General features: G+C 31.8%; 1 protein-coding gene across 1 annotated transcript; it reads left to right on the forward strand.

The window, feature by feature from the left end:
• The first annotated feature begins 12399 nt into the window (after nt 1-12399).
• Nucleotides 12400-17145, forward strand: LOC145139785 (uncharacterized). Its single transcript, XM_079073488.1, has 2 exons — nt 12400-13336; nt 17066-17145. Exons 1-2 carry the CDS (start codon nt 12400-12402, stop codon nt 17143-17145), a joined length of 1017 nt encoding a protein of 338 aa, XP_078929614.1.
• Nucleotides 17146-17360: the final 215 nt, after the last annotated feature.

Consider the following 17360-nt stretch of genomic DNA (forward strand, 5'->3'; position numbering starts at 1 on the left):
AATTCGTTTGTACGAAACGAACTAGAAATCGGAAACAATTTACTTGCATTATTTTGATATTGTATGATTTTCATAAGAAAAAAATGGAGTTTTTTTCTGTTTTTGAAGCATCTTTGGTCATTAAGTCATTAAGACATGTATTTGTTTTTAAGTATCAAATTTTCCAGCTTCGGTACTGATTCTATTAAGTACCTAATCGGTTAAGAAGCTAGCTTAACTCAAAAACACAATTTACGTGTTGCTGTGAAATGCTCTAATCTGTCCAAATATTTGAAAATTCATAACTTAATAATGGATGCTCATTTTTAGTTGAAACCAATTCTCAAAGTTTGGTATATGAGTCTACTTCGTTTTATTAATTTTGGCCAAAAGCTGTAAACAACTCTAACTAGGGTGAAAAATACGATTTTCACTAATTGGTTAGATTTTAACAGCTATGATACACAGTTTTGTAAAATTCATAATAAATTATAGAAAAATCGTGTGCGCTTGTGCAAGTAGTCCCTGGAAAGCTCAGAGATAGGGCTACTGGATTTTGAAATTAGATTGCATTTTTGACAGGTTTAAGTGGGGGATAAAGCAGTCTTGAACAGACTACATTGTTTTGTGAAAAAACAAAAAGGCTTTGTTTAGTCAAAAACGACTTCAATTTTATGTAAAACAACTTTGGAAATCAGAAAATAGCTTGGTTTTACTTAAAAACATCACATTTTGAATAGTTTTGTTGAAAGAAAACATCAGATTTTCTGATATCATAATTTATGCATCAGTTTTCTGCATGAGAAATCAAATTGTAGAATTCTTGCATCAGAAATCAAGTTTCATAATTGTTCAAATATAGATTTTAATTATGTTGAGTTTTGTCCAAGTAAGAGGCAAACATATTTTCTGGAAATTAGAATTTTAAACATTTATATTTAGTATATAAATGATTTCAGAAATGTCACCATCCAAAGTGGAATGATTTCCGAAGTAAACTTTATGGATGCTAACTCCACTGAGTGATGGATTGATATCGGTGTTACACGCCATGTGTGCTCAAAGAGGGAGTGACTCCAGAATTATAAGGTTGTCCAAGTTGAGACAAAAATTTATTCTTGAAATTGTGATTCTAACCACTTAACTTTGGTGTTTAAAACATTCCAGAAATTGTATCACATAGAAAAGAGCTAACACTTAATGATGTGGTGTATGTTCCATAGATTATGAAGAACTTAGTGTTTGGATGGTTTCTGAACAAACATGGATTTTATTTGGTGTTTGATTCCAATAAGTTTGTACTAACCTAAAAAAGTATGTTTGTAGGCAAGGTCTATGCGGATGGTGGAATGTTTAAATTCCATATATTGGCTAATGAGCCTAATATCAATGAGTTGGATAACTCTTCCGCTTACTTGCTTAAAATTCTAATGTGTGACATGCTAAATTTGGACATGTTAATATTGACACGTAAAGAAGGTTAATCAAACTCGAACATATACCTCACTTTCATATGAGTCAAAATATGGATGCAACATTTGTGTTGAGTCAAAGTTAACACACCAATCATTCAAGTTCGTTGAAAGGACAACTAAACCCCTTGGATTAATTCACACAAATGTGTGTGATATGAAGTCGAATCCATATAACGGATATAAGTACTTTATCACTTTTATTGACGATTGCATTAAACTTTGTTATGTTGATTTACTTAAAAGTAAAGATGAGGCTATATATAAGTTTAAATTGTACAAAAGTGAGGTTGAGAATCATCTCAATAAAAAGAGTGATTGTGGAGGTGAATATGCATCACCATTTGAGCAATTTTTTGCAAGTTATGGTATTAAACATGAGCGTAAGGCACCTTATTCACCATAACAAATGGCATCACCGAAAGGAAACATCATATCTTAAATGAAATGATGAATGCCATGTTGTTGCTTATGTTTTGGGTTGCCACACTCAATGTGGGGGGAAGTTGTGGTGTCAACTAATTACCTTTTAAATAAGGTACCCCAAAAGAAAACGAGAAAAAAAAATACCATCTAACTTATGGTCGGGTATAAAATCATCTTACAAATACAATTAAATGTGGGGGCGTCTTGCAAAGGTTGTTATACCTAACCCCAAGGTTGTAAGGATTGGACACTAGAATGTTGGTTGCATCTTTTTTAGTTATGCACAAAACAATAGTGTTGATTGTTTTCTTGTACACGACTCTAAAATAAAGGCACAATAATAGAATCAACAAATGATACTTTGAAAATGTGTTTCCATGTCTTGATAAATAAAAGACAAGTGCTCCAAAACAATTGGGCATAAAGAATCCTCTCATGAAGAATAAAATGGAGTAATAAATAGATCATGATGGAGTAAAAGGGGACAAGTGAGAAATCATTTGGAGATGATTTATGCATGTATATGGTTGAAAGAGAGCCTCAAACTTTCAAAAATGAATTCACTTCCTTTGACAGATCTTAATGAAAAAAGACAATTAAAAGTGAAATGGATTCTATCTTGCCAAATCACACATGAGAGCTAGTGGATATACCTCTAGTATGTAAACCACTAGGCTATAAATGGACTTTCAAGAGGAAAATGAAAGCAGATTAATCCAAAGAATATGAGAATCAGTTAGAAGATATTGTTCTATGATTTCAATAGAAATATCCACTGATTTCTTGTTTGGAAATTTAAAATCAAATGATACTACTATACTCCAAGAAGCTATTTCCATTCAATCAAATAATATTGGCTGGAATTCATCAAAACAAGATAAAGGTTTTGATGAATATTAAGATATTCAACATGAATTTGAAAGGACTATGAATGGAAATATGATTATTCTAAGTTTGGAATCAAATGATCGTTTCTTAAAAGATCATATTGGATTAAGTTGTAAAAACTAATAATGGTTCTATTGTTTGAACTATTGGGTTTGAGAAATGTGACAACCCGAAACTTTTCCCGTTATCATTACCCAGTTTCTGTTAATAAAAATTTGGGTTTTTATTAAGTTCCGTCAAATTTCTTAGTTTGAGAAAGACTTTACATTTTAAATAAATAATATGTATTTGATACGAGTCGGAATGAACCCGAATCGCGAAAAACTCGAACCTTCACTCAAAAATCACCGAGTTCACGGTCAGGACGAGTTTACGACCGTAAACTCGTGTAGACCGTAAACCCGTTTACGGTCAGGTGGACATCCCCCTTTGACCGAGAACTCTACCCTATATATAGAGTATTTGGCCTTCATTTCACACTTTAAACACTTCAAAGGCTTTCTCTCTCTACTCTCTCTCTACCTTCCTTCAAGAATCCTCAAGAACACCTTAGTGTTTTGGACCGAAAACACCTTCTTTACCTTCAAAAACCGTAAGTATCATCTTCCCCTTCATGAATCGAGTTAAAATCCTTCATTTTGGACTTAAGATCATCACTCTTTGCTTGAACAAAAGAGTTTACGGTCCTATTGAATCTTCATAGACCGTAAACCCTTATAAAGGGTGTTCTTATAGCCTTTACCCTTCCTAAGGCTAAGCATGGTCCCTAGAATCTGATGCCTTTGAATGAAGCCCTTGAAAACCATCATTTGTGCAAGATTGATGAGTTTACGGTTGAATCTCCTTAGACCGTACACCCTTCAATGACCGTATATCCATGAACCGTAAACCCATGAACTGTAAACCTTATGACCGTAAGGTCTTTAGACCGTGAACTCCATGACCGTAAGGTCATTGGACCGTAAACACTAAGACCGTAAACATCCAAGGACCGTGAACACTTGGACCGTAAACTCCAATGGTCAAACCTCTTTGACCGTAAGCTCTATAGGGTGGCCATATACCCTAGTTATGCAATCATATGTGATTGTATCCCATAAATCTTAGAGTTTCCTAGCCAATAAGGGTGTTACCCTTCTTATTTAGTCGTCTATACACTAAATTCATACACATACATGTCTATATGTGTCTATTAGGATCGTTGTGTACTCAAGGTTACACCTGACACTCTGCACTCCTCTTCCAACCACACGTCAGAACCACTCAATACAGGTGAGTTCATACCCCTACATTTTCCGTGTTTTTAATGTTTTCAATGGGGGGAATACAAGCCAAACTCAAAGTCTTTTATTAAGTTTTAAACTTATTAATACAATCCAACGATTTCTTCGTTTAATAACATATTCGGATATTTTATCCCTTTTAATATGTTGAGCATAAAGGAAACTTTTATATTGGAAATCTAATAGTTTTCCGAAAGGTTTTTACAAAACATTTTCCATATCAACTCTAATAAACTATAATGGGTATAGTTTGGAATAACCCTCTAGGCAGCTCTTACCAAATCAGATTTCATGAATAAATATGTATAAACTATGGCAAATTTAGTTTATGATATATATATTTTCTCAGGAGTATAAAGTACTATTATTCAAGGTTAATTATTGTTTTATATTGTTGCTCGCTACTAAACTAGATTATACAGAATTGTGAGACTCTACTTCAATACTGTACTCTTAGGTGTACAGTGATAAATCCTTTTAGTATAACCAGAGTCTCCTGGAGGGAGAGCGTGAGATTTGTGAATAAATCTATTCGGGACTGACAATCCCACACCTGAACTACTAGCTACAGTTAGGCGGGCACGCCTGGGGTGAACAAATGTCATTTAGCTTAACGCCAGAAGAACGTTATAAAGGTCTCTAGGTCATATCAAGTATGGTTATACGACTCGCAAATAAGTATAAACTAACTTTGGTTTACAGACTCTACTCTTCATTTTTTTATTTATAATAATAAAACTACCTTCACATATACACTGATAGTAATCAGGGATTTCTAAACTTACATCTCTACCTCTAGGACGGATAACTTGCTTTTAGGGAAAATATAGGATTTTCCCACGATAACACTGGCATTTCTAAAACTTTGGTTTACGGACTCTAATCTTCATTTGTTTTATTTTGAGTAATAAAACTACTTTTATATACGCTAATAGTAATCGGGGATTTCTAAACTGGCATCTCTACCTCTAGGACAGATAACCTGCTTTTAGGGAAAATATAGGATTTTCCCAGGATAACACTGGCATTTCTAAAACTGATGGTTTATTTTCTACTAATGGACGTTCGTATTGATTCCATGACTCCTTGGATCGTGCGTATTTAGTACGAACCGGGAAGTCATGGAAGGAATGGGTTTTTCAAACATGCTTTCATAAGAAAATATAGGATTTTCTTGAGAAACACTCTTCAAAAGAATCAAAGAACATTTTTCCACCAAAACTAAATGCTTATGAACTCACCAGCTTTATGCTGATATTCTTTCAAAACTGCTTGTATTCTCAGGGAATTAGTAGACAGGTACTTCCAAGAATTTAGAGAAGTCGGAGCGTTAGAGTCACGTCTTTCCATTTTACTTTTGATATGAATAAAACTATGTAATAAAAAATGTAAACCTTTTTCATATATGTGTATTCAATGTATGGTTGTGTTTACTATGCTTGCTATGATACAATTGTTGTGATACTACGCATGACGTCAACCACCCCCGAACGTTTCCATCGTTCCGGTTTGGGGGTGTGACAAGAAATCATTGCGATTTAGTGGGTTTCCAAATGAGAAGTAAGAGTTGATGACATATTTGAAATATATGTGTGGATTACAAACATAAGAATGTCTTGATTAATTTCATGCTCTTATAATTATATGTGGTTGTAACTTCTCGAAATTTGGAAGTATATTATTCTGATATGAAACTAAAACTTCTAAACATAGTTTTAGAAGTATAAATCTACATGTAACTGCCTAGTAGTTATCTTACCCGAGGGAAAGCAACAAAATGTGTGAGTAGTAAAGTCATTATATGATTAAAGCAAGCTTTGGAACAACGGGTATCAAAAGTTTGAATATGTCGTTCAACATCAATGGATGTGATGAAATAGATCCATATAAATGGCACTTTAAAGTGATATTCTATTTTATGACATAGTAGGATCCTTTAGATAGGACGCCTAAAGAATTTTACATGTAGATAGTTAAAACAAGAAATTGCATGGAAAAATACGATATTTGCAAGAAAACTCATGTATGGAATATTCATAATTACATCTGGCCAATGTTATTGTGAATTCACAAATACATGTAGTACATATGCTTATCGTATTATGTTGACACAGTTATGCATATTCAATAGTGGTAACTATGGTGTTGTTATAACCATATTGATAATGGTCAACATTTGTTAGAAAATATAGGAGAAAAAATTTGCAAGTTTATCCAAGGTTGGACAATAAACTAAAGGGCTTTGTAAGTTCTTGGGAGACGTCCCATGATGAGCCAATAACTCCTATATATGTACATGATGATGTAAATAATGACGAGTCTAGATATATTTGTCAAAGACATAACACCATTCAACAACGACCCTCAAAATGAATTATCTTTAATGACTACATAAAGTCAAAATAAGATTGCGGATCCGCTAACGAAATGCTTGGAATGAGAGGTCGTTATGAGGAATGGGATTAAAACCCATAGATTAATAAGTTATTGCGAAGGAAAACCCAAACCTAATTGAATGGCGATCCCATGATCTAGGTTCAATGGGACAACCTACTTGCATATAACATTTGTGAATCACTGTGGGGGTTAACCCCAACCCATTCCTAAAACAAACAGTGATGCAAGTTAAAATTATAGCCGAAGATGATAAGTTGGAAATCATCATGCATTAGCTTTTAATGATTATGATGGAATCACCTATGTGAGAGAGAAGTGGGGTCGCTTCAAATGGAATTGTATGGGCACATTCCTAAGAGCTCTTACAGAACCAGGCAAGTGTCCATGACCATAACGGGCACATCAATGAGAACCTAACTAGGTCAGGAAGAATCATGTGAGACACATATTGATTATTTACATAAATGGCAGAACAGTTCAAGGACATCGAGTCTACTGGTCTGCTAGTAAAATAAATATGTATCTTAAGGGAAGGTTCAAAGGGTAACACCTACCTATCCTATGCATGATTTAACTGTTGGATTTTATCTTGGTAGCTTGAAAATGTTTAATCAATTTTCATTCACGTGGGGGATTGTTGGAAAATTGGTGTTAACCAATTTATAAAAATGGGTTTTCCGTGTCTTTGAACACGTCCAAAATGGATTTAATATGAATGAAAAGTTAATCCTAAAGTAAGGGTGTTGGAAGAAGTAAATAAAAGAACCTAATAGTGGGTGAAAGAAAAGAAAAGTTCAGGGACCTTTTTGCAAATATTTCTTTCTTTTGTGACTGAAATTGTAATTGATATTACAATTTAATTACATATTAAACACACATTAATCTTGTGATTAATAGAGGTGTTTAAATGAGAGACTATAAAATGTGTAATATAAATACCACTACTCTACAACCATTTGAGTATAACAAAAAAGAATGCAAGAAAACTCTCTTCTTCCCCTCTTCATCTTTTTTTTTCTAGCTATATTGAAGATATAATCCATGACTATTGATGGTTCGGGTGGTCTAGAAGAACCACTTCAAATTGTTGTATCCTGGAAAACAAACACCCGGTAGCGGGTGAATTTGTTTTAAGGGCAATGTGTTAAACACATGCTTCAGTTTTTTCTTTTTTTTTGTTTTCGTACATTACTGGGATATTTTTCCTATAGTTCATTGCAGCAGACTGCAAACGTTAATAAACAAACAAACTTTTTATTACGGGTTGCAGCCGTTTGATCCACCTCTTCTGATGCAGAGGGTTGCGGATGTGGTCCGCAGACTTCTAACAATTTTCGCTTCCATAAAACAAACAACACCTAAATAGATTGGTCATACTGAATTCGCCAACATTTATCTTCTATGTCAAAATAGTTGCATTGTTGACAAATATTCGAATATGCAAATGCAAGATGAATGTTCTTTTTCTAGATTTGTCTAATGCAATGTTTTATGAAAAGTAATATTAAATATAGTCATTATAAAAGCATCATATAATAAGAGTTTTTAGGGAGTTTTTTCAAGAGCATCTACATTCCAAAAAAAGCTTGTTGAAAGTGAAAAAACTATTGGATGAATTTTTTTTCAGTAAGTATTTTAATTAACAAACTCTTCCATTGAGTTTTTTCAGCCATTTGGTAGGTCTTATAGGCTTTCAACCTAATATAAATAAACAACTTTTTTGAGGGTCTCACAAAAAACTAAAGTAAAAAAGAACTCTCTTATTGTGCATATTTTATAGAAATATTACACATTAATATTTTTCACACAAATAATAAATTAAAGCATTTTTATATATCTAAGTGGGTTTTTGAGCGTGTGTGTATATATATATATATATATATATATATATATATATATATATATATATATATATATATATATTGAAATCGTATATCGACGTGAGTTTTTCTTTGTCTTTGATTTATAACGAGCAACAATAAACGGCACATTTGAAATTCGACAAAACATTCCATCATTATATAATGGATTCATTGAAAAATAATCATTATATAATTCACAATTTGCATTTACTCGATCACGACCAATGAAAGAACATTCTTATGTGTGTTTGTGACAATTTGAAGTTTTATTAATTATAAATTATAAGAAAATTGTTATATTTAAATAAACTTAAGACAATTATCATGTTTTAAAATATATTATATAACAATAAAATTAAACAAATTAATTCAAAATATGTAAACTCAAAATTGAAATAAATTAAACATATAAAATCAAAGTTAATAATCAAATATGACAAATGAAAGTCCCAACACTTTATTTATAAACTTAATGAATAATGTAACTCTAAATTTGGAGTTCATTTATTAATAATAACTTCATAATTAATCTAAAAATAATAAAGTGGTATCGAACATGAAATAATTCGACTTTTATATGAAAATAAAATAACTATATTTATATAGATATATTGAAGATGCACTGAGTATTCATATTTTGTTTGTATATGATAATTTCAAAATTCTTTTCTACGACAGTAATCGTTCACATATAAATGTTTGGATATCAGAAATAATATAATAAGTAATTTTTATGGTTTCAAAAGTATATAAACATTAACATATACATATACGAACAAATTATTTTTTATTGAGAAGCAAAGTGAATATCTTAATTATAGATTATTCAGATAATATAATATAAATGGATTAACAGTAAATGTTTACTAACTATACTAAAAAAAGTAACTACGGCGACAATTATCGTGTTGTTACTGCAAATATGTTTGTCGCATTAAATTTTCGTCACTAATGTGTTTGTCGCCGCTAAAAGAGTAAACGTATTGTTTCATATATTGAAAAATTATATGAAACATTAATTGCACAAAAACTTATCCACACATTAAAGTTAATAATACGGCATAACAAATTAAGTAATGAATATGTTATGTTGTTATATATTATAGAAAATCTAACAAAATATTAAATAAAATCTAAAAGGGAAAATGACTCTTTAGGGTAGCTACCTATTGCGTTTGTTTTCATTTGGTATCTTTCCTTTTTTTGTACTCAATATACCATCGAACTTGTTGCTTGTGTTCACCATAACCCTTTTGACCGGCTTTTGACCTATGATAGTCGGTCAAAGGGTTATGGTGAACACAAACATTAAGTTCGATAGTATATTGAGTGCGAAAAAAAGGAAAGGGACCAAATGAGGACAAACTCAACAGTTGGTTACCCTCCTGACTCATTTTCCCTTTACTCATTTACATCAAATCTCACGTCATCTCATGTTCATATTAATGACTTTATGATATTCATTCTTGCTTCTCTTCAAAACATAACCAACGAAAGAACATTATTCATACATGTACAACTTTGTAATGCACTTGAATATTTATTAGGGGAGTCTTGACTAAGCAGGTGCATTTCATGACTACATTTACATTTCCAATCAAATGACTTATCGTATCATGGATTCTAGACAAGTCTACAAACGAGTGGAATCACAAGTGTTGTGATTTTTAAGTTTACTTGGCATTAAGATCGAATTCATGGGATAAGATACAACATCAATATGTACAAGATCATGCAGCTTTTGCAGTCACATCACCATAATATACCTTGAGGCAGGGCCGACCTTAATGTTTTATGAGTGAAGGTAGGGCTTAGGGCCCCCAATTGTAAGGGGCCCCGTTTACTTTTGATCCAAGTTAGTAGTTTCCAAAAAATCAGGCGTAAGTGTAGATCGATTCTTCAATCAAGGGACGATACGGCATAAAACTTTCGGTATTTTTTCCATTCTCCTTCTCGATTACAGGCCCTTCTCCAAACGTTTCTTCTACTCTTCTGTTTGAGTTGCTGTCTCGCTGAATTGCTGCAAAATGTGTTCTTCAATCTTCTGACTTCAATTCTCCTTCCTTCTTCATTCTCTGTTTTTCCTGATTTGATGATCTGCTCTATTCTGTTGTGATTGAATGATTGAAACGGTAAGTCGGCATTAATATGCTTTGTAATTTTCACTTTTTAGTTTTTATTTTTCTATTATCTATGGTTATCTAATTGGGTTAATATCCAATTAATTAGGGTTAGCCGATGGTGAGCAACTATAATATAGATTTGAAATTTTGTTGTTTACTTTATAATATATGAGTTGGAATCGTTTGAGCTTTCCATATACTTTCAATCATGATTTTTATATTAAATAATTTTGATTTCACTTGTTAAAGTTATTAGAAATTTTCGACAGATGAAAGCTCAAGTTTAAAAAGTTATATTGTGCTTTTATAATGTGGTTTGGTAAATTAAATATCATAAAATTGCATGAGAGTAAGCTGGCAAGAAGTGGTCCCAGTCATTCCAATTTACATTGCAATTGTTTGTAATTTTAATTTTTTATATTTATCTTTCATTTGCATTATTTCAAGCAAGAGGTGATCCCAGTCATTCCAAATTACAGTGCAATTGTTTGTAATTTTAATTTTTTATATTTATCTTTCATTTGCATTGTTTCAAGCAACTTTCAATTTCATGCATTTGAAAAATGTTTTAGAAAAAGAAAAACACGTAAACAATATAAAAATCTATAAAAGACTATTTACCCTCCAGGTTTTTCCTATATATTCTATCCATCCTTAAGTGTGGATCTGTGCAGGAATGAATGTCCAATAACTGATTCCGGATTTGGCAGATTTCATTGTTTTGGAGCTTTCCATTATCTCAGGGCGGTATAATCCTAATCCATATCCTCTATAGTTATAGTTATTATCAGTCAAATAATTAATAATCATGTCAAAGAGAAAATACGAATCCGGTGCCTAAAAAAGGAAACGAAAAATGCAAGAAGAAGCTTTTATAGATAAATAAAAAGGGTCGTTTTTAAAATATTTAACTACAAACAAAAATGTTGATAATGAACAACAACAAACTAATGTTGATAACGAACAAGAACAAGCTAATGTTGATAATAATGATCATGAACCAACTAATATTGAAAATGATAATGAACCAACTAATATTGACAATGATAATGAAAAAACTAATATTGAAAATGATAACGAACAAACTAATATTGAAATTGATAACGAACACACTAATAGTGAAAATGATAACGAACAAAGTAATATTAAAATTGATAACGAACAAACTAATAGTGAAAATGATAACACACCTTTAAACATATATGATCCAAGTAGATGGAATAATATTAGTACTAATTTAAGAGATTTAATCGTAGAAAAATGTTCTATTAAGATTTATGATTTTAAATTTCCAAAAGATCAACATTAAAGAAGCTTTAGTACATCTCTTTACATGCAAAAAATACCAAATGGAGAAAAATACGAACGAACATGGTTGGTTTATTCCATAGATGTAGATAGAGTTTTTTGTTTTTGTTGTAAATTATTTAATGTGAATGCATCTACATGTTCATTAGCACATAAAGGTAATAATGATTGGAACAATATTTCTAGTATATTAAAAAGACACGAAGCAAGTAACAGACACATTCTCAATATGAGGTCATGGATTGACTTAGAAACTAGATTAGCAAATAATAAAACAATTGATAAGCAAATCCAAGAACAAATAAATAAAGAAAAAGAACATTGGAAAAATGTATTAATAAGAATCATTGCTGTAGTAAAAACATTAGGAAAAAATAATTTAGCATTTCGTGGAACAAATGAAAAGATTTATGAAGAAAATAATAGTAATTTTTTAACTATAATTGAAATGATTGCGGAATTTGATCTTATTATGCAAGAACATATTAGGAGAATTAATGACAAAGAAATTCATAATCATTATCTTGGACATAATATGCAAAATGAACTTATTAGTTTATTAGGACAAGAAGTTAAAAGTAAAATAATTAAAAAGGTAAAAGAAGCTAAATACTTTTCAATAATACTTGATTGTACTCCCGATACAAGTCATAAAGCACAAATGTCGATTATCTTACGATGTTTAGATCTTTCAACAACTCCAATTGAAGTTAATGAGTACTTTCTAGGATTTTTAATTGTAGATAATACAACCGGTAAATGCTTATATGATGCAATAGTTGATGAAATTAAAAATATAGGACTAGATATAAATGATGTTAGGGGTCAAGGTTATGACAATGGATCAAATATGAAAGGAAAACATCAAGGTGTACAAAAACGATTGTTAGATATTAACCCTAGAGCATTCTACACTCCGTGTGGTTGTCATAGTTTAAATTTAGTAATTTGTGATATGGCTAATTCGTGTGATAAAGCTAGTGAATTTTTTGGAGTTATACAATGTATATATTCGATATTTGCTTCATCAACTCAAAGGTGGAAAATATTACAAGATAATATATCAAACCTAACACTTAAATCATTATCGCAAACTCGTTGGGAAAGTAGGGTAGAAAGTGTAAAAACAATTAGATTTCAAGCACCACAATTAAGAAAAACACTTTTACAATTATCCAAAAATTGTGGAGATCCAAAAATTAAAAGTGAAGCTAAATGTTTAGCTACATATGAACTTGAAAACTATGAATTTTTATTGGGAATGATTATTTGGTATGATGTTTTGTTTGCTATTAACACTGTTAGTAAAAGCTTGCAATCAAGTGATATGTGTATCGATGATGCTATAGATAAACTAAATGGACTTTTGTGTTTCTTTGAAGAATATAGAGAAAATGGATTTGAAAAGGCTTTAGATTATGCAAAAGAATTGGCTTTAGAAATGAATGTAAAACCTGAATTTCGTGAAAAACGTATCATTCAAAGAAATAGACGATATGATGAAAATGTTGCTAATGAAACTATTAAAACTCATGTTCAATTATTTAAAACTGATTACTTTTTATATGTAGTAGATAAAGCCATTACTTCACTTAAAAGTAAATTTGAGCAATTTAACGAGTTCAAAAATATTTTTGGTTTTCTATTTAGTATAGAAAAATTAAAATCATTTGATGAAAATACTTAAAAAAAACATTGTTTAAATCTTGAAAAATCTTTAAAGCATGATGATAGCTTAGATATTGATGGTTTAGATTTATTTCATGAACTAAAACTTTTAAGACATATTGTACATTTAGAACGTGATACAATTATTAATATACTTAATTACATTAAAAAGTTTAGTTCTTTTCCAAATGCATATGTTGCCTATAGGATTATGTTAACTATTCATGTAACCGTTGCCTCTGCAGAAAGAAGTTTTTCTAAATTAAAACTCTTAAAAAATTATTTAAGATCTACAATGTCACAAGAAATATTAAATGGATTAGCTATTTTGTCAATTGAAAAACATTTAGTAAAAGAAATTGATTATGAAAATTTTATTAAAGAATTTGCATCTAAAAAGGCTAGAAAAATTAACTTTATGTCATAAAATATATTCACAAAAAACATATACATAAAAAAAAAATTAACTCCGCCATTTGTAAACTTTTTAGTTTATTATTGCCGGTCCCAAGCCCGGATAAAGGAGGAGAGTTTATAACATTAAGTATAGTAATGTCAAAGAGCCCTAAATTTTTGGTCGCTTAGAGCCCCCAAACTGGTTGAGTCGGCCCTGCCTTGAGGTAAACGTTTATGCTGATAAATATACCTCTCATAGAGAGGTGTTGACAGCTAACCACAATAAGCATAACATAGACCCTGTTTTAACGAAGCTACCCCCCCCCCCCCCCCCGAAACGCTTTTCATGTACGTTATGGCCAAATAAGGTTGCAGTCTTTGATAATTTTGCAACATTAATTTTATTTAATTTTTTGGGGAAATTGACTCAGGAGGGTAACCAACTGTTGAGTTTGTCCTCATTTGGTCCTTTTTGTACTCAATATACCATCGAACTAGTTGTTTGTGTTCACCATAACCCTTTGACCGGCTATCACAGGTCAAAAGCCGGTCAAAAGGGTTATGGTGAACACAAACAACAAGTTCGATGGTATATTGAGTACAAAAAAAGGAAATGGACCAAATGAAAACAAATGCAACAGTTAGTTACCCTCCAGAGTCATTTTCCCAACCTAAAACTAGTTAGACGAGTCATTATCTTCGTTCCTCTCGTTGTGGTGTTGTTTGTTTTTTCGAAGCTAAAATGTTTGTAGTCTGCGGACCACATCTACAACTCTCTGCAGCAGAGAGGTGGGTCAAACGTCTGCAAATTAGGGATGAGTAGTTAGTACCAAATATAGATCTCGTACCGGTACTGTATAGGAACCGATACCGAACCATACTAAATTTAAATGTTGGGATGATACTCAGTACTCTAAAATCATGAAATTTGGGATTCAGTACAATCGGTACTGGTGCTAGTACTAAAAACCGGTATCATTCCCGATGCCGGTGACAGTAATGTTAATTCGGTTTGGTACTCGGGATTGACTTTCGATCAAATTCGATTTTCAGGAATTCGGGAACGGTATCGGTCGGCACCGGTTCCGTCTCACGCTCATCCCTACTACAAACTGCAATAAGAAGCATGTTTGTTTTTTAATGTCTACAAACTTCTGAAATTAACCATACAATAGTTAAAAAAAATTCTAAATCTAAAATTTATTTAGTTTTAATCATATGCAAATCGAATATAGAGATCATTGTGATGATATGATTTTTAAAGTCTTTTATATAAAATAATTCAACATAATAATTTTTAAAGACGTTTAGCGAACAACATGTTCATTTTGTTACATTTTTCAAGATGATGGTTATTTCTCCGGTTAACTTCAATAAATTTGGTAATTTTAATGATTAAAATTGGAATTTATTAATAGTTGGTTATAAACAATGTAATACAAAAAAATATTTATATGAAATTTACCAAATGGTTTTGAAAACATGTAAAGTATATTTGAAGTGTTTAGAATATTGTTTATAATATTATTAAAATAATTAACACGTTGTTGAACAAATTAAAACAAATCTATGTTGAATAATATGACTTAAAGTAAGGTGAGAAGTGGTTTGAACATGAGGGTCCAAAGTTGCGTCGTGCAACACACGTATCAATTTTTAAGTCTAAAGTTTTTTAAAAAAGAAACATCTATGAAAGACCAAATGTTGCACGTGTTCTACATAGAACATGCAGAAGTGGTCAGAAGTGGATATTTAAAAAAATAAACAAACAGCCCTTTAGTGGCGACATAAATCGATACCATGCTTGAAGTAACGCATTACACGTCGGGCCGCGAAGCATTGATTGAAGATTATCTAGCTACAAAATAAATAACAACATAAACTTATAAATAACAAACATTATACTTTAAATATTATGTATTGTTTTTTTTATTTTATTTGTTAATTATAGCACCCTGCAATCTAATTAAGTCAAATTAATATACATCATATCTAATAGCATCAAACACATAATAAGATCAGTAAGGCCTTAACAATTAAGTCCTTAACAATTAAGTATTTATCAATTAAGTAATTAATAAATTATTTAGTACTTTCTAAGCATATTAATATATTAAAGGAGCATCATGTCTTCATTAAGTATTTTTTTTTTCAGACGTAATAAGCACTTTCAAAAATATATAACAACACTAAACACATACTAACATCATTAAGGTCTTAACAATTAAGTTCTTAACAACTAAGTACTTAACAATTAAGCCATTAACAAATCATTAAGCACTTTCACATACCCTATACATACGATACACATGCATTATACATATATACATTCCTGTTTACATACAAATACACATATACATACATTATAAATACATAAATTCTTCTTTGCATACAAATACACATATAAGCATATACATATAGTAAGTAAAAATGAACTTGTGGCTTGCAGATTTCGTCCAACAGTAGTGGTCGCAAGCAGAAAGAGCGATGATATTGTTGTGGTCGAGGTGGTGCTTACTTGATGAAAAGAAGAAGTCAATTAAGGGAGACGAAAATAACGAGCTAGGGGCGTTTACATAATGGTAGTATTCTGATGGTGGTGAACGGAGGTAGGTCGTGGTGGTGTCCTGAAATCCTTGTTGGTGGAGAAGAGAAAGAAAAAGGAGAAAGGAGGTGTAGGTGGCACCGATAATCAGAGGAATCACTGTAGGAATAAAGAGAGAAGTAGACATATCGCGTAATGGAAAAAAGAAGGGAGAAGACGAAGTAAAGGAATAAGGCTTTTGCGGTGATGCCCAAGCATTAGCGGCGACTAATTGGTGAACATGGAGGGAACTTTTCCCAATCATTTTTTGGGGTATTAGCGGTGGCGACAACTGCTATTGACGTTCGTCCATCGTTGAAAGATTGTTACCATGGATGGAGAGGTTTAATCAACGGTTGAGGTTCATCCATCATCGATCACAAGGATTATGGTCAAAAGCCTTTGGCGGCAGAAACTATAAGGCGGCGTTTGTTTCACAGAATGTTTTTGAAGGAATTGAAATCTGTTGAGGAATTGGAATCTCTCTTGAATTGGAATCTAATTAAATACTCTGTTTGGTTAGCAGTAAATGGAATTTGAATCCAATTTTATATTTTGTTTGGTCGGTGGAAAATTGAATTGAAATAGTGTAAAATGACAGAACTACCATTCTTGGTTTTTGCTTACTTTTACTTTTTTTTTTATAATTATATGTAAAGATATATTATATAAATTATAGAAATAGTAAACGGTGGTGGTGGCGGCGACGATGGTGGCAGAAGCGACGGTGGTGGTGATGGCGGTAGTATGTGGTGGTGACGAAGGTGGAGGTGGTGGTGGTGATGGCATCACTAGTGTTAATGGTAGAGGCAGTGGTGGTTGTGGCAGTGGGTGTTAGTGGCGGCGGTGGTGGTTGTGGATGTCGATGGTGGTGGTGGTGGGTGTAGGTGGTGGTGACGGTGGTAGTGGTGGTGGCAATAGAGGTGATGGTGGTGATGATAGAGTTAGTAGTAACTACGGTAGTGGTAGGATGG

The sequence above is a fragment of the Lactuca virosa genome, chromosome 9 (genome assembly GCF_052849685.1).
Source record: "Lactuca virosa cultivar CGN04683 chromosome 9, Lactuca_virosa_CGN04683_v6, whole genome shotgun sequence".
Lineage (NCBI taxonomy): Eukaryota > Viridiplantae > Streptophyta > Magnoliopsida > Asterales > Asteraceae > Lactuca > Lactuca virosa.